General features: G+C 41.6%; 2 protein-coding genes across 2 annotated transcripts; one reads left to right on the forward strand and one right to left on the reverse strand.

Annotated features, from left to right (window-relative positions):
• Window positions 1–184: 184 nt before the first annotated feature.
• Window positions 185–9,738, reverse strand: LOC103707438 (sialyltransferase-like protein 5). Its single transcript, XM_008791928.4, has 11 exons — window positions 9,522–9,738; window positions 9,359–9,435; window positions 7,141–7,227; window positions 6,935–7,012; window positions 6,769–6,860; window positions 6,465–6,666; window positions 5,122–5,212; window positions 2,438–2,496; window positions 2,046–2,194; window positions 1,278–1,359; window positions 185–1,192 (listed from the first exon to the last, which is right to left on the reverse strand). The coding sequence occupies exons 1-11, from the start codon at window positions 9,643–9,645 to the stop codon at window positions 800–802; spliced, it is 1,434 nt and encodes a 477-aa protein (XP_008790150.2). The 5' UTR covers window positions 9,646–9,738; the 3' UTR covers window positions 185–799.
• A 4,471-nt stretch (window positions 9,739–14,209) lies between these two features.
• Window positions 14,210–16,835, forward strand: LOC103707446 (fasciclin-like arabinogalactan protein 16). The gene is made up of 3 exons (XM_008791940.3): window positions 14,210–15,722; window positions 16,311–16,429; window positions 16,522–16,835. The coding sequence occupies exons 1-2, from the start codon at window positions 14,225–14,227 to the stop codon at window positions 16,382–16,384; spliced, it is 1,572 nt and encodes a 523-aa protein (XP_008790162.2). The 5' UTR covers window positions 14,210–14,224; the 3' UTR covers window positions 16,385–16,429; window positions 16,522–16,835.
• The last annotated feature ends 1,835 nt before the right edge of the window (window positions 16,836–18,670 follow it).

An 18,670-nucleotide genomic window follows, 5' to 3' on the forward strand; every position in this document is an offset into this window, starting at 1 on the left:
CAAACAGGCGTCAACTGCAGGAACCGAAGTGGTTACACGTAATTCAACTGACATGTGAATGCCTGATATTCTGACCAAATAAGCCCCATTTTCCCTTCTAAGATTAAAATTTTCGAACTCATACCTTCATTTTTTTTGTCGAAAGATATACTATTTGATAAAACAGGTGAAGGATAGTAGGAGATAGTAAGAGTTGAACTTTATTTCCAAGGATACTCCTAAGAAAATAATATATTAGCTACCATGAAGTTTACTGTTGAAGTGCTAAGATGCACTTACCACAGAAAAGTACAAAGAGAAATAAAGACGAGACCAAAAAATAAAATCAAGATGCTTCCATTGGCATGAAAAATAGCTGTTACCTCAATTCCTGGTGACTGAACAACTTTCGGTTATTCTGAGTTGTAAGTCAATCTATCGAAACCAATACAACACACATGGTATCAAATGCTGTAAGAGAAGAATCTAACCTTCTAACACAATTTCCAATGCGGCCAACCCTTAACTTCATAGCTTCATAAGCATCAACCAGAATCACTTTTAGCTCGACCCAGAAGAGATCTCAGACTCTCAATGTTAACCCTGCCCCCTTTCTGGTATGATCTAATTCTAATGGAATGTGAAACAGCAAAATATCTTGCTGTGATCTGACCAGATTTTCCCATCTTACCCTGAAAGAGGGATGCCCTAAGCCTCCTTTGTTACAAAGGAAAACCGATCTTATAAAGCTCAACTTCAATTACAATCAGGCTTCCTCTATGGAATATAGATCGATCAGACAACTATGGTCCTCATCTTCTCAAACCTTTGATGGCAAGGTGTGTTTCACACAGACAAGATCATCCAGTTTGTTTCCATCCATTTTGTAGAGAGAAACTCCATTCATTTGAACATAGTGCTCTCTTGCTTCTCTTCTCAGGCTCTCAAATGGCAGGACTTCCCACCTACTGTAATTTGAGTTTTTCCTAGTGTCGCTCATATTCGGTGATCCCGAAACAGGTCCACCACCATCTGGTCCCACTGAACCCCATACCTTACAATTGCCAAAGGGTCCCAGGTCATCTGCTTCACCAGCTTGCTTTCTTTTCAGCCGCAAAGCGGCAATGTGAGCACCTCTTCTGATTTCTTTGCTTGGCACGTCTGACCAATCTTGCTTCCTCTGGGCTCTCATTGGAGAGTGTATCCTAATAACCTACATGGGCAATCATCAGACTAAGTCAAAAAAAAGCAGAACTTTGCGAAGAATGTGTTGGTGCACCATTGTTTTGAAAACCTACCCCAAGGCATTCTAGAAGTTGATAATATGCCCGGCCTTGCAATGGATTGTGACCTTGTCTGGGGGTTGAGAAGTAGCGTGTCCTAATATAAAATAAAATTTTAAGATATCTGTATCCATCACTCAAACTGGTATGAAGTGAAATATAAATCAGAATCAGCATCCAAGGAAGCAAGACATGCAGTTCTAATCCACACAAAAGGAAGACATGACAAAAATGCTGACAATTAAAGCTTATACTGAGATGGTAGTAGCCAGCAGGTCCGCTCTAAGAAATACCTTGAACATAGGGTTCATCAGATGTCTTAACATCTAATTTTCAAGCAACAGGTGTAAAAACAGTTTGCAACTAAGAGCCCATAAAAAGTTTAAAGTAAGGTCAACATCCTCAACAATTCCAGTAAAACTCCCATATTATCCATTCTTATACTAACTCACGCTCTGTTAACTCAAGTCTGTTAATGTTTAGCATTTTATGCAGTATTCTTCTGTCCTTACAATCAGAATTGAAACTGAGGATCAGACTTGGTGCAACGGTAAGGTTGCTGTATTGTTGAGAGAACCTCTTATCAGGTTTTGGAGCATAAAAATTCTTAGTGATTACGTGGCATGATATGTATGAGGTTTAGAGTGAATAGGAAGGATCAGGGTCCCTCCTGCCCAACCTCCTCTTCAATTGCTTCACACAATTTGATTGCATCATTAATAGAGTTTGGCTTAGTCAACTACAAGCATGGCAGCAAAAAATAAATAAATAAAATAAACTGACCATTCTGTATAGCCGGGATCCACTGTAAAACCATATATGTCAACAATGTCACACATGGAGAGCGCAAGTTCTATAGATTTCATTCCGGTTCCTTTTGCACCCCGTCGTAGCACAATACCTTGAAAAAGATAAATAGGATTTGGAAGCTCCTGAACAAATATATCATACAAATTGTTACATTATGCAGTAACAAAACTTCTCCATTCTCTAGAGAAATTTCTCAATGCTCTCACATAGCATAGTACTATTTGTTTACACAACTTTTACTCACATGTGTTGTCAGCAGAAGGAACAACATTGTGCTGACGAGCATGAGAACAATAAGCTGATAAAAGACAAGTACAATATATGAACATTTTAAAATAATCAGTCTAATGGTGGAACAGTTTTACCTTTATCATTGTGTTGAAATCTCTATGTGTCACACTTTTGATTATAAGCACCTCATCAGCTGCAATTGATAAATTTCTGATCAAAAATACTCGTGGAATCTATAGTTAAAGATAATAATATAGGTCCTCAAGATAGCAACATAGCTGCTAATGGAAAACATAAGAATTATATAACCATAATATAATGCCAATGCACATTAAATGACAAGCCTTCGTCCAAATAATTGAAGCCTTTTTTTGTTACTATCCATACAAATCAAATGGACGTCTTCAATCAAAAGACGACTTACTCTAAATTGTTGCTCAAATTACTTTCTAAATTATTCATCTATTCACTCTCTCTTCTATTAAACAAGATGAAGTATAGGGAGAAGAAAACAAGAATATGGCGCTTTTTTTTTTTGAGGGAAAAGATGGTAATCTCATCAAATTCATTAAAAGAACAAACCAAAACCGAGTACAAAGTGATGTAAGATCACTTAGGTAGAGGAAAAAAAGAGTTAGAAAGTAAGTGAACTGGGACAATGAAGGAAAAAGATGAAAGGCTAGCACACCATGCCTTGCAGTTTCTGAATTGCTTTGTCTCTAGCTCCCGGTTTCGACACAGACATCCAGTCTGAAGCATGAGATCATGATGCCTTCCTAACATCCTCTACCAGCCTCCTTTTGGCTGTGAAAACTCTGAAATTCCATTACATCCAGATACTTCACTATAGCATAGCCAAGGGTGTCCAAATGCAGTCTCCTTGTCTCATATTCTGCACTCGCCAATCCGACACCATGTCTTCAAATTTCTGAATTACCTTGTCTCTAGCTGCCGGTTTCGACACAGACATCCAGGCTGAAGCATGTGATTGTGACACCTTCCTAACATCCTCTACCAGCCTCCTCTTGAATGCAACAACTCTGAAATTTCATTCCAGCCAGATGCTTCATCCGCGTAGCCAAGAGTGTCCAAATGCAGTCTCCTCATCAAATATTCTGCACTCGCCAATCCAACCAAGGAGTAGATAGACTGAGAACTCTGCTCCTTACTTACAGTTTTGGTGTATCCCTTAGCCAGATTTTGGCATGACCCTCGGTTTCATATACCTCCCAAATACTGCATTCTTAGCACTCAAATTTGGGCTCAAACTTCATTCCAGCCCTAATAATCCAACATAGTGCTAAACAATTTACTCTTTTTTAATTCTTGTACAATACTTGTCTAACTGGAGGCACCTTTTCAAATTATTCCAGCAATTTTCTCTTGTTTTAACACTTTAGCATTAGGAGAATAATTTCTAATCTGCGTATCCAGAACTATCAGGTAAGCTTTTTTTTATATATAAATTTTGTTAAAAAGATAAAGCATCATCTGTGAACAACACACAACGCAGGAGCTACTGGTTTATTAAACTAGTAAAAATATTAAGGGCTGAAAGTCAATTGTTGCTCTAAGCCCAATTGAACTAGACGCATACTAGTCTAGCTGCAAGTGGTATTTACACTTTGGAGTTTCCCAAAAATGATTGTAAAGCTATCGGTGTAGCAATTGCTACGATGTCTCTAGCTCTCAAATAGCACCAAATCATCTTGTGGTAGTTTAAAAAAATGGTTCTCCATGTCAGCAGAAACAAGCTTAGACTTTTTTTACTTCAATCCATATGTTCCCATTGATTTCCAAAAATACCCACATGTGACGCTAAGATAAGATGCTTGAATGTGCATCTAGGAATCAAAGTTCATTAGAGAACTACATAAATGGAAACTTAGAGATGCACATGGCCATGAGACTGTTGCCCAAATATATCTAACATTGCACCCTACTAGCAGGACAAAACCATTCAAGTTTTTACTAATGATTCATATATCTCTTTCTAACCACACTTTATAAACTCAAATAACCAATGGATTAATATGACATTCCAAGCTCAATGCATGAGGCTCCCACCAATGCAAAGCTTGGGAAGGTAATATGTACGCAGCCTTACCCCTGCATTCGCAGAGGTTGTTTTCGTGTTTCAAACCTGTGACCTCGAAGTCACAATGCAGCAACTTTGCCGCTGCATCAAGACTCATACTCATCGATATGACATGCCAGAATAGTACATTATTCATGTTGAATACAAAGATTGCATCAGTTGCAAATAGATGCCTATGCATTCTCACTATACGATTTCTTAGAAGAACTAGTGATATAGTTAACTAAAAGAGACCACCAAACTTTAGCTCTGACTGTACCATCTCTTGCCAGTTGGGCAAGAGGTCAAGGGTTCATTTCTGGTTGAAGTTACCCTCAAGGGGTGGGCTATGAATAAAGGTAGAAAGGTGGGGCTTAAGCTCCTCCTAATCTCAAGAAAAAAAATAAACATGGCATGACACTATTAACTTTATGAGAGGTAAAAAAGATACAAGTATGAATTCTAATCCTACTTTTGCTTTAACTAAATATATGCAAGTTCGTCGTCATGTTGAGAGTATTACACATTTTTTTTTTTTTGCATCTAGATAGCTGTCTATGATAATGAAGGCCCCCGATGCTAAAGGCAATGCTGATTGTAATCTGAAATATCATCCGCAGCTAACTCATCAATTTTAGATTTTGAGGAACAAATCTCAGAATGAGCATGACTTTCACAGATATTAGCTACAAAATATAGCATCATTAGAGTGATTTTTGTGTATAAAGCAATCAAGCTTACAGGATCCTTTAAGGATGGCAGCCATGTTGCGAGCTGCGCCTCTTACAACCAGACGGAAGTCCCTTTTCAGGCCCACATGTTTGGCATATTTCTGCAGAAGAAATGCAAATGCAAGATCAGGTGATAGCAATATGATGTAGATTCAAATCCATCAGCTGGACCAGCAGTAATGTGAGTATGTTATGAACATTCTCAAGTGTGCTCCAAGGCAGGAATTTTGGCCCAGATGTGAACCTGGTACATAGGCCCTTCATCATGGCTGGAAATCAAGCCCAGCCATTTGATAGTGTTTTTGAATCTTTCAAAGTGTTCAGATAATATTTAAAGTGAAAGGTTAGCTGTTGAATCATTAAATACAAGGATTCTAATTGTTTAGAGGTGGCTAAATGTAGGTTTTATCAAGAAAATGAGCCATCAGTTAATTATGATTTAGTTTTGGAACATCAAATGAAAAGTTCGTAAGCTACTCTGTCTTCTTATATGGGCATAATTAGAATGATGAATTTTATGATTGATTTGGCAAATTTCTAATCTAAGCTTTGTACATTTTGCTTGGTCATTCCAAATTTCTTCATCTTGCTTCTCTTAATTTTTTTCTTGTTGCTAGTTTAGAATCTTAATTTCTGCAAATTTCTAACACAGGATACATCAATACACGAGCATCTCATCAATTTACCAATCAAAAATCATGCTTCCATGTAAAGATAATAACTAAACCAACCACTGATTCATGAATAACATTAAGCGATAACAGGGAGTTTGCAGTCCACTGACAACAAACCATGATAAAAATGAATGAGCCAAAAAATACATAGAAGGTTTAAAGAAACCACTACATTTTCAAAACTCATTTTCATAACAAGTCATTTTACTAGGGTCGAACTAACTTATTAGAGTAGAATTCAAAAGGAAGCCCTCAAACCACATAGATAATTCAAGAATGATTGGTAAATATAAGTGACTTTTCTTGAAAACACCAGGACTAGTACACTACAGCATAGAAGCCAGTCCATCAGTACATCCAAAATTTGAGTGCATTCATCACTAATATATCCTGAAAGAATAATGATGATTTAAGCGAACTATCATGGAGGCCTTCACCATGCCTGGGTTTCAAGCATCCCTTTTCTTTTTTCCTTTTTCACGTACTAGTGAACAATGCAGGAAAATATGAAAAAGTAACACAAAAGACAAAGGCAGATGGAAATCATGTGTGAGAGAAGTTATGATAATTTTAGATCTTTACTTTTCTTTTTTAAAAAAATATAGAATACAAAATCAAAGAAATATAGAAATTAGGTGATGAGATCAAATAGAAAAACAGCAATGCATGTAGCAGTTACCTCATTAACAGGAGCCTCATTGTCCCGAAAGACAGCATCATGCTTATCAATTTCTTGCCCAAATTCTGTCTTTAAGAGATCTCCCGAGTTCCCAACAACCGCACATGTTCTAAACTGATGTGGATGAAAAGGAGGCTTAGCTGGTAAAATCAAATTAAGATGCTCCTCACAAAGAGAACGGTTGTAGCATTTATCTGCACCCCTGCAGCCCCAAAAATGAAAACGTGCCTATTTCAGCTGTTTCTGACTAAGTACCAGCAACTATGAAATCAAACAAACAAATTGGATATGTTAGGCATCTTACAGCTGTGCAATCCTTTTTGCAGCATACTCTAGCCATCCACCTGGTCGCACATCTAGGTATTCCCTTGTCAAGACCGTAGTCATGTTACGGTACTGGCATTCTTTATGGCTTCAGTACATGATAATTTTCAAAAAATGAATCAGTATTATAATATATTGAAACTAACCTGCTCCCATAGAAGGATAGCTTCACAGAGATCATATTTGTACTCCAGTGGCTCGAAAATTTTAAACTGTTTATTGTACTGTGAAGGGGAAAACGAGAACTCAATAAAATCAAGACGGGTTACTTAAAGTGCATATCTTTTTATATAATGAGATATGGAAAGTTAAAGTGACAATGCTGGAACATAAGTTTAGAGGGAAGCTTGACCCAGGTACTGTTTGTGCCTTCAGGAAACTTAAGCACCAATCTACAGTGGTCGATAATGTCTGCGGTAAGGCCAAGTCCTCGGCTTGCCTAAACCAAATTTCAAGGTCACTCAATTAAAGAATATTTGAAGATCGAAAGTGCACTTACAAAGATAATGAGAATAACAATATGTAACATACAAGAATACAAGCAACCAAATTAATCCTTGTGAATCAGCTGACAATCTAAAAATTACAATGCATGAAGATGATCAAATAATAATATGTTCTCCTTTTACTTCTTTTCTTGTAGCTTAAGAATTTTGGATACATACGCATGCATCAGGCTCATAGATGATCATCATGCAAATGCAAGCTTTTTGACAGAAACATCAATTTGGTATGATCCAAAAAAAAAAAAGAGAGTCCATCAAATTTGTATTTTCAGGCCTTCTCACTCATAATCTCATGATCATGTTTTACTTTGCTTTTTGAATGAGTAACTAGAAAAGCAGTTAATCAGGATACTAAGCTGCTGACATAATGTAATGATAACTCTGTTGCATACTAAGGAGCTAGGTGCTATGCTGTTTCTTTTCTAAGTATATCATTCACGTGTTTCATAGAACTTTCATGACAAGGACGTTTTGCTGCAAATGAAAATGATGTCAAATGCAAGCAGTACATTCTGGCAGTAGAATCAACTTCATTTTTCTTTAGCATATTTTCTTACTGCAGCTACGCACAGTTAAAATCTGATTGTGGTGATGCAACTTGGTAAGCCAAAGTCCCTATCCAAGGTTAGTGCACATAGCCCTAGGCTAGTGGTAGTGGGTAGCTGATGCATTTTGAAAAAGGAGGAGAAAAAGAGTGAACACTTTGAGAAAAGTATGTTACGATCTTAGAGACAAAAAAAATCTACTGCTAGTAGACCCTTAAAAGAGCCTTCCAATGAACTTGAAATCACCTTAATCAGCATCTGGATGCTAGATTTTCAAAGCAGCAATGTACAGGAAACAATACTAAACAGGTACTACAGTCTGAACTAACAAACAATCACATAGGCAACATTGATATGAGGTTTCAAGAGACATATTGAAGTTTCTTTAGGTACCATTTTTATCTAAGGTCAAATATGCTAGTTATGCCTTCAAGCAGAGGCCTTACCTCTGATGGTCAAGATCTATCAAAGGCTTCACTTTATGTTCTCTTAGTTTCTTCATTTAAGATCTTAAGCACCACGAGCTATGATTTTAGAGAGTAGAGAGTTGATTTCAAGTATTATGTTTAACAAAAGAAAGAGCTAAAGCTTGTGGTCAAGAAGTCCCACACATTATTTCTTAAGCTTCAAGGAACCCCTGCCTTCCTCTCCTTTCTTCTCTCCTTTTCATCTTATTTTCCTTTCTCATATTTGAAGTATCAGCTTACACAATTAGGTTTCAGGGTCTGAGGCACTCTAAAGTGCAATGTATGGCAGCTAAATCAGTCAGCAGTCTTGGAGGAGTATATTATTCTCTACAGGAGATCACTGCTTACCCTTAAAATATTGAAGTATAACCCCTAAAAACAAAATTCTGCATCCTACCATGCACTTCACCTAGGGGATTGACTAGCAGAGTGATTTGATCATGCTACTTGCCTACCCAATACAGTACAAACTGGAACTTAGAATATACATATGTGACACCCATGTGGTTTATTGGAAGAAACTAACTCGTTCCATCTCACGTATCACTGCAGCTGCCATTTACCAGAAACAATGGGAATCTTCACTTACCTATACCAAATTAGCTATTAAAGCTAAGCTCTTCTCTCTTTTTTTTTGAGTTAAAACCAGTGCTTCTTAACATGCCAAAAATATAACCTTAATTGGAAAAAAAATGAAAATGTAGAGGTCTTCCCATGGATCGCATGTCCAATTCTACAGCTCATAAGCAACGAAAAACCAAAACCATCAGATCCTAACCTTGACTCAATGCATGGAACCGATCTGATTCCAAATGCAATAGCTTCTAACTAATCATATTAAACCACTGCTGCTTTCCCCTCCCTTCCTTTTGCCATTCTAAGGATGATTAAGACTACCATATTCTTCTAAAAAATTAACACTATTTCCAATAATTCAAATTTCCAACTTAATTGTGAATACACTCATAAAATACGAAAATCGAATCCGGAAAAGCGTGAGTAGGCGAGAAAACCGAAAGAAAATCGAAGTGGCGAAGAGATAGATAACGTACCACGCATTGTTGAACACGGGACTGGAAATCCGAGAGGATCCGGATCTCCTCACTGTTCGTCTCCAATCTCCGGCTTCCTGCAACCAGAAGAAGATCCAGAGGAGATGGGATCAGATTTTTAGATGAGATGGAGGAGCGAGGGTTCCTTGGCTTCGAGGCTCACTGGTGAAGTAGGAGGACTGGATGGAGACAAGGAAGATGGAGAAGGCGAGGGCAGCCCCGAGGAGGAGGAGGACGGTAGGCCGGCGGCCGGCGGCGGCGGCGGCAGAGCTCTTCGGGCTCGGCATCGCGAACAAGTCGGTCGGGATCGGAAATCACTCCAGCGTCCAACTGTTCTCTAGAGTCTAGCTGGAACTTGGAAGCGCTTCGTCCCCCGGGCGATCCCGTAACTGGGGACTACGGAATGGACGGTTAGGATGAACCAATAACTTCGGCACCAACAGATTAGGATTGATCTTTGTTTACCGTTGGATCGCATTCTGCGTAGATCTCAAAACATTCCGAATTTTGAAGCAGGACCGATCATATATCTGCCTGCAGCAATTGGTTCAAAGCAAGGGAACCTAGCGGAAAGGGAGGAATGGATGTTTAGTTGGAAACTTGGTTACATTTGAGAAATAGTTACCTAATTCACGAACCCTATTTATGAATTGTTAAAAATGAATGTTTTCACTGTTAAAAATGGCTTGGAAAAACCATTGGATTTGATACTTGCAATGAATGAATTAATCTTTAGTATATTTAAGTTGCATTGTTGCTGATTGAGATAATCATAAATAAAAAGTATGATGATGCATAAAATTATATGCATATGCATACATACTTATATATATATTAGAAAATAGCCTATACATACCACGCTGTATAGACTTATCAGTGGAGCATATATACTCACTTGTGAGCATACATACATGTATGTCAGCCTCTCTCCCTCTCTATGCCAAATAAGACACTTTCTCAGCCTCAGTCATCATCTATGAGATCACTCACCATGGTTAATTAAGAGTTGATGAACCAAAGGCATCACCCTTTGACATTTTCTTTGCTGGATTTTCTTAATCCCCATTTGGGACCATGGCAAGTGGAAGAAAGAAGAATTTTCAAAATGAGATGCACAAAAATACAAAAAAATCAAATTTTCAAAAACTTAAAACCTAAAGAAATTAGAGGCAGTGGGAGGATGGGTGGAATATCTTGTACACGAGCTTATAATCTTACCCAGGGGACAAGAAGGTAGTTGAGTGGATCATCTTGTACATAATCATGGGTATCCTAAAAATGCTTGTTAACTAATCGATGCTAATGGAGATGATATCCTGAGACCTTGGAACTCTATATACCTTAAAAAGTACTATGCATAATAAGCTAGAACCAAATCGCCAACCTTCTCCTCTCACTGTGTAACCAGACTAGCAAGTTGATCGAACCTTAATCAAGAGAACATAGCCCAAAGAGAACTATGGGTAAACCTTAGATCAAGCCTACGACCTGCACAAGCATTTGCTTGAGAAGACTCAAGCAGAGTCAAGGTCAAGCTACGCTACCTCATGACCTACCAAAATATTTCTAAAGTGGACAAAGAGATGACTCCACCAATATCAGGAAAAAAAAAACCTAAATAATATCTTTCAACTTATTTTGTGTGTTGTTACGAATAGTATTAAAGCGAATCAACCCATGACCTATGTAGACTAGGAAATACTATAGCACATGCCTATTTGCATTGACTAAAAGCTGAACGTGGTGTTTGTGATTAGAATTGTATAATTTTTAAGTAGATTTAGATCCTTAGCTTGTGAGGATGTTGGAGATTAAACATAAAAAGTCTGTGATGATCCGTATGGGCATATGTTTAGTCTTATATTGGTTATATATTAGATAAGTCTTGTGTAGTTAATTAATAGGACTGAAGAATGCACATAAAAATTTTGGCTAGTCTTTTTGAGCAAGATCTTGAGTTGTGCATATAACCTTCCCATTGTGAAAGTTTTGATCCTCAAGTTGGATATTTGAAGTCTGCTTATCAACCTCCTGAGATCTTTATAAATAGCCCTCCACCCCCTCTCTCAAAATTTGGTTGGCACTTGCAGTCGCATGCATTCTGCTTCTTGAGTGAGAGGATGCTTCAAGAGGGCATTGCGAGAAGGTGCTGGAATTGGAGGAGTTATGCACTTTGGAGCAACTCAGATTCCACCAGATCCTACGTCCAGGCTACACACACTCTCTCTATTCTTTTATTGTCTTTTCAATCTATTTTCATACGCATCTTTCATTGAAGCCTTTCATGCATGCACTAGAATCGGATATTCGACCTACCTGTTATTTTGTTAAAAGGTTTTTAGTTCCGGAGGTAGATAATGTTTCATGCCCCATTCCTCTTCCCACGTATGCATTGATACATGACGGTTATTATCTTACATGCATGCATCGACTATTTTACCGCATCTTTCTAGTCTAACCCAAATCACTTATTTTTTCTCCGCAACCATCCTCACAAAGACTCTTTTTTTTTTTTTTTCTTTTTTTTCTTTCTAAGGCAGGCATGTCAAACTGCACGAGTTCGGACACACCCAACAAAGTTAGAAAATAAAATATCATGAGATGTCCTAAGCAAATCCTCATTTCCGCAGTACTATTAACCTCTCTAAAAACGTGCTTGGCTGGCCTCAAGAACCACTCTGTCTCCGCCCATCAACCAAATATCATGCAGCAAACAAAGATTCTTAAGTTGGGCATGCTCTAACCTAGTGAAAAAAACCCATGACTAACCAAAAAAAGCATCAAGGCGGCCAATAGTCGGATAGCGATAGTGCAGTTCTAGTGGCCAAGTCATTTCCTCCGCGGGACACCCATTTCATCCTTTTGATCGTACAGTTCTTAGTCTATCTTTGGAGCATTTGTTCTTATTTTATCACATCATCAAAGCCACCATGATAATGATAATGATAATGAGGATGAGGATGACAATAATAATGATATAAAATGATGGTGAAAGAAGAAATCGTGTGCCAATGACTGCTTGCAAATTGAGGACGCCCTCCATCTGAAGGCTTTTTCTTTGTTTTTTTTTTGTTCTTTTGGGTGAGAATTCTTTGGCATTGTAGCGCAATTGGTCCGCGAGAAGGTGGTATTTTCGTTCCATGCTCTCGGCAAAATCCATCCAGCCATTTATTTCAACGCTGGCTTGCAGGTAAGCTAGCATTGCAAAAGCCCCGCTCCGGCGGCGTCCGCGGGAAAGCCATGAAAACAGTAAACTTGTGCCAAGCGTATAGACAGTATCCTCTTGTGTTGTGACATTAATTTATACCCTAGATACAATTCATATGTACCTGAAAAGTTTTAAGACCTCATCTCACTATTATTTCCTTTTGAAAATTAAATCTTAAAATAAATGAGCAATTCTGCGGTGACTCAGAATATTCACTAAAAAAAAAGTCTGTCTATAAAATAAAAACTCTCCATAGGAATTAATGGAATCCCAAGCTACTTGCTTAATGCTATAAAATTAAGCAGGACGAGCAGACGTACCATTCCATAATTCTTTCCGTGCGTCGAAGCAATGTTTTATATCCTTATTTTGTAAGGAGCTCCAGTGCACGCCCAAACCTATGCGCGTGACATGGAAAAGGGGGCAAAGGAAGCCAAAAGGGAACAAGCAGTATGATGATATGATATAATATAATATTGCTGTCAGAGACAAAAGGTAACCAAACCACCAGCGTATGAGCCCATGGTCGTGACCTACGTTTCGTAGACGGCTCCTTCCATGATGGCCTCTTTCCTTCGTTGCGGGCTCGCCTTTTCTCTCTCCTTTTGCTAACAAAAGAAAATTAGGGAGACAACTATGGTATATTTGCCACACCGACACCTAATCTCTACTTGCATTGTCCCTCCCTTCCTTTCTCTCCATCCTACCATGTCCGTGTGCCACAGAGTCAAATCCCTCCGGCTTCCAAATCTCCATCCTCATCCGCTTTGGTCTCGTTCTCATATCCTCCAGCTGTTCACTTAATTAAACTTGCGTTGGTAAAATAAATAATAATAATAGTGATAATAATAAAAATAAGTAATAAAAAAATTGAAAAAGAGTTGAGCAGGTAACATTTTAAGGGCGGATAATATTTTTTTGGAAGAAGACTTTGCCATGGTGATCGAGTAGATTCGGTATGTAGAGCGATGGGGCGATGCCACCCACTCTGCTTAGAGATATCTAGAGATTGGTGAAAGATTATTACTCCTTTTTGGCTGCTTATGTGTACCGGAAGGCGATTAAATTGTTTTCTTTGCTGCTCATTATTTAGAAAAGTTTTTATGAACATGGTCTGATATCGCTCCCTCATCTTTACGCCACTTATTTCTCTATACTTTTTGGCAAAAAAAAAATAATATAATAGTTTGGCTAGGAAGCCCTAGCCCAAAGTGAGCTAAGTCGGAAGTTAATAACGGGGTCGGTGGGGTCAGCTAGCTTTTTGCCACCTTCAGGCCGAGTCTTGGCTCTACCGGGATCCAGCTGGAACTCCGCCATTTTTGCAGGAACTCCCAGGGTAGGATCGTGATATTAGCGCAGGGTCTTGCGCGCTCCCAGAATTGCTGCCACTTGCCGCCAGTCCACAGTCCGGAGATCCTGCAACCCGCCTACTAGACCCTAAATGACCATTTCACCCGCGTCACCGACCGGGCTCCACAGGAGATACAAGGGCAAAAGGGTCATTTGAAAATCCATGCGCTTCCAATACCAACGGTCAAACTCAAAACACCGTCCCGCGTGTCGCGAGAGCGTCCGGGCGGATGGTGGTCACCAGTCACCGCTCCTATTTCCACCCACCGGCTCGTCCGAACGCCTCCATATTTCGCCACCTATCCCTTATGGACTCCGCCCAACCGACGTGTCCTGTTACACGGTGGTACCCGCTCCCTTCTCCGACCGCCAGCCTGTCCCTCATCGCGCCATGTGTCCTTACTTTTTCTCCTTGGTGTAACGGACCTGCGCCTTTAAATCTGGTCGAGCTTCTCCCCATCGGACAGCAATCACGCACTGTCCAAGGCTTCCAACTCTCTTCTTCGAGTTCTTTCTCTGCCGCCGCCATGGATTCCGGCCATTCGCCGCTCCTCCTCGCCGTACTCCTGACGATCCTCGCCGGAATATCGTCGGCATTGACGGAAAATGCCGACGTCCGTCCCACATTGGCGCCGCAGATCAACTCCAACTCGGTCCTGGTCGCGCTGCTCGACTCCCGCTACACGGAGCTGGCGGAGCTCGTGGAGAAGGCCCTCCTCCTCCGCGCCCTGGAGGACGCCGTCGGCCGCCACAACCTCACCATCTTCGCCCCCCGCAACGAGGCCCTCGACCCCGAGTTCAAGCGCTTCCTCCTGGAGCCTCGCAACCTCAACTCCCTCCAAACCCTCATCCTCTACCACGTGATCCCCTCCCGCGTCGTCGCCTCCGAGTCCTGGGCGGCCGTGCCCGTCGACCAGCGGACCCTCTCCGGGGACCGCCTCCGCCTCTCCGGCGACGGCACGGCCGAGAAGAGGGTCGACACCACCGTCGTGATCCACCCGGACGCTGTGGTCCGCCCGGACGGCGTGATCCACGGCATCGAGCAGATGCTGGTCCCCAGATCCGTCCAGGAGGCGTACTTCAACCGCCGGCGGAGGCTGTCCTCCGTCGCCGCCGTGCTGCCCACCGGCGCGCCCAAGGTGGACCCCCGGAGAACCGGTAACCGCCTCCTCCCCTCGAAACCGGTCTCCCCGGCCGGCGGGCCGACGACGTCCCCGGACCCCGCCGTGGCGTCTCCGGCGTCGGATCCGGCGCCGGCGCCGGGGTCCGCTGTCCAGGTGTTCGACGGGGAGAGCGAGGTGAGGGACTTCATCCACAGCCTGATCCAGTACGGCGGGTACGGCGAACTGGCGGACGTGCTGGTGAATCTGACGTCGCTGGCGACGGAGATGGGGCGGCTGGTCTCGGAGGGGTACGTGCTGACGGTGCTGGCGCCCAACGACGAGGCGATGGGGAAGCTGACGATGGAGCAGCTGAGCGAGCCGGGAGCGCCGGAGCGGATGGTGTACTACCACCTGATTCCCGAGTACCAGACGGAGGAGAGCATGTACAACGCGGTGCGGCGTTTCGGGAAGGTCCGGTACGATACGCTACGGGTGCCGCACAAGGTGGTCGCCAGGGAGGCCGACGGCTCGGTCAAGTTCGGCCATGGGGAGGCCTCCGCCTACCTCTTCGACCCGGACATCTACACCGACGGCAGGATCTCCGTGCAGGGCATCGACTCCGTGCTCTTCCCGCCGGAGGAGGACTCCGTGGCCCCGGCGCCCGCGCCCGCCGCCACAGTTGCCGCTGCCAAGCCAAGGCGAGGTTCGTTTTTTCTTTTCTTTTCTTTCCTTCCCTTCTATTTTCTAGGAAAATATCTGAAAAAAAAATTGCCCTTGTCGGTCCTCATGTTCTTAAGGAAAATTCTTTTAAACGAAATTTCCCAGGAATTCCCCATTATTTTTTTTTGTCTTTGTTTGGAAATGTTGGGGACAATGGGATTGCTAGATTTGCTTGGAAGGTGGTCCAGAGGAGTTATAAATAAATAAATAAATAGAAGGGTGATAGGGGAGAAGAAGACATATATAACGTCTCTCGTATCTGGACTCGGAGAATTAATCCAGCCAGCGACGGTGATAGGGGACGGGAGAGCTTTTTTTCGTCTTTTGTGTTCGTAGTTGTAGGAGGTTCTTATCAACAGCGTGGAGCAGTAGCTTTCTTTTGCAACCTTTTCAAAATTTTTGTCATCGGATTCCTTGCAAACCAAGTCATAAAGCAGTCGCATGCACGTACCATCAAAACTCAGTACATGTGTGGCTTCTGTAGCAACGACATATAATAATGTGAATCATATTAAGGTGTTAAAAAAATTGTTCTTGTTAGTGATGATAGTATGCTTATATTTGGTTGCAGGAAAGTTGCTTGAAGTGGGGTGCCAGATGCTGGGTGCCTTGGGACAGCGGGCTCGTTTCATCACCTGCCAGTAGTCGACACGGCCAACTAGGAAAACAGCATAGACAGAAGAATAAAAGGTGACGCATATATATGAATACTACTGATAGTTGTGTTCTTTGCAATGAATGAAGCAATGGATACTGATAAGTGAAATGTGTGTGACAAACAGGTGCAGCCTGAGGTAGTCGAGCAGGGTCATGTATAAAATTTATCAGACAGCTTATCGCATTGGAGGATATATAGTTGGGTTTCTCATATAACATATATTTTTTTATTGATTTCCTTTTTGTTGTTCTTGTTCTATGGTGCAGCTTGCTGCTGGTGTTTCCATATGTTCAATTTTCCTCACTTGTTACCGGTGATTGGTTATATCGTACCACTCGCATGTGAATATCAATAAAGAGGAAATAGGATGAGCAGCATATCTTTGGTTCACTTTTGTCTACAGAATAAATAAATCAACATGAGATGTCTTTTATTTTATTTTCCTTCTTGTTTCTTGATTTTTCTTTTGTGAGCTATATCTTGTGTTGGATATATATAAGTCATCGCTAGCTGTTTGCAACGTATGAGCACTATTACCAGCATTATCATCAAGGTTCTCTACAGATGGTATTGGAGAGCTTAATCCTATGGCATTGGCAGCACTGTTTCTTCAGTTGTTTTGGTAATGGCTTCTACCGGGGTCTTTTATTATCTCCTCTACGTGGAGTCCGAGTGTGTGCAGCTTTGTTTGCACTCTGCTAATAAATAGTATTTGAGGCTTGCCTCTTTTAACCCCCCCCCCCCCCCCCCCCCAAAAAAAAACATGAAAATAAAAATTAGATAGAGGACAAGTAGAGATTACTGATTGAAGCAAAAACTTGCGCAAGCCATCTATCATAGTCCAACATCAACTAATTAAGAAGATGCTACATGGGTATATAAACCTAGGCCCGTCCATCCAATGGCTCAAGCTTTTGCGGTGGGAGTTCATTGGGCAGTATCAGAGCCAGGCTCAATGTACGTCACAGTCTTATTATTAGTCATGTGAGCTTCTCATTACAGGATATTAGGGTCAAGTTGGACCCGAACTATTAGTGTGCCCCTCTTTCGAGAGCCAATCCATGATGAGGGCTCACAAGGATGGGTAGGGGAGACTCTTATAGTTTCACATCGGCTAGTAAAAGTCTATGAGGAAGAAAAAAGGAGAGATTGCAGTTCATTGTCAGATGGTCTGCCGTTTTCTTGGTTTTGGCACAAAGCGGGCATGCATTGAGGCCGCAAATTGTAAGAACTTAGGACTTTTCCAAAAATGGCTAGCCGAAAGGTATTATTTGGATTCCTTGATCCTGTATAAGTGCTCAAGGGTCCTCACACAAATCTTCAAGGTGCTCTTTCACTGTCACTGATCTCTTGGTCATCCAGGATCCAACGACCTTAGCCTTATGGCCTAAAGTGACAGCGACATGGTCGACCTTTATTGGTTGACCATAGGCTTCCGCAAAAACGGCGCGGTCCAGATAGATTAATATTTCCGCCAACTCCAGGGTGAAAGGCATGCACAAAGGCTTTGCAGCGAGCTCCTAACAATTAGCTCCAAACCATTGTGGCAACTGTGGTAGTTGATGAGAGGGGTTGTTTCTGTCTGTGCTGAAGGGATGGTTGGTATGGCTTGGGTTGCTGCAGGGAGTTGGTACCCATACCTTTGGCCTTTAATAGGGTTCTAAGAGCGAGTGTTTAGTCAAGTCTCCGCATCCTCATGTCGTCCTTTGAGTACTTCAGCATTGGTGTGACCGATACTTCAAAAATGGTATGGAGTAGAATATAATGGTAAGGATGTCCGCCCACTATAGTTGATTTTACCCAGCATGGTTGTTTCGTCTTGCCATTGATGCTTCAAACGAGGTTGTCGAAGAGGTGACTCGTGTCCGCTAGTTGTAAGAAGCATGGCCGGAGATCTTCGACTGCGTGCATGGTAGGCTGTAGGTAGGTGGGTGGCATTAATATCAAGCCATTCTGCCATCTTTTTTCCATAGGAACTTGTGCTGGATGCTTGTTGATGAGACCCCTCTTCGGACAACCAAGAGGAATCGATCGAGTTTGCCTTGAGTAGCAACTGGGTGGCCATGTTGCTTCTCCCAATTGATTGCTTTGCTCTACCTCCTGCTTTTCCTGTCTCCCATCTCGTTCTCCATTTTCCTCCCTTGTTTTGTCCTTGCCATGGGGTTTTCCCACTTTTCTTCTTTACCTTGTTGCTCTCTAGGAGTGACCAAGATGAGAGAGGTATCTTTCTCTAGTTTCTCTGGAGCTTCTCTCTTTAAGTTCTTTCATCTCTC

This window comes from Phoenix dactylifera, chromosome 8 (assembly GCF_009389715.1).
Source record: "Phoenix dactylifera cultivar Barhee BC4 chromosome 8, palm_55x_up_171113_PBpolish2nd_filt_p, whole genome shotgun sequence".
NCBI lineage: Eukaryota > Viridiplantae > Streptophyta > Magnoliopsida > Arecales > Arecaceae > Phoenix > Phoenix dactylifera.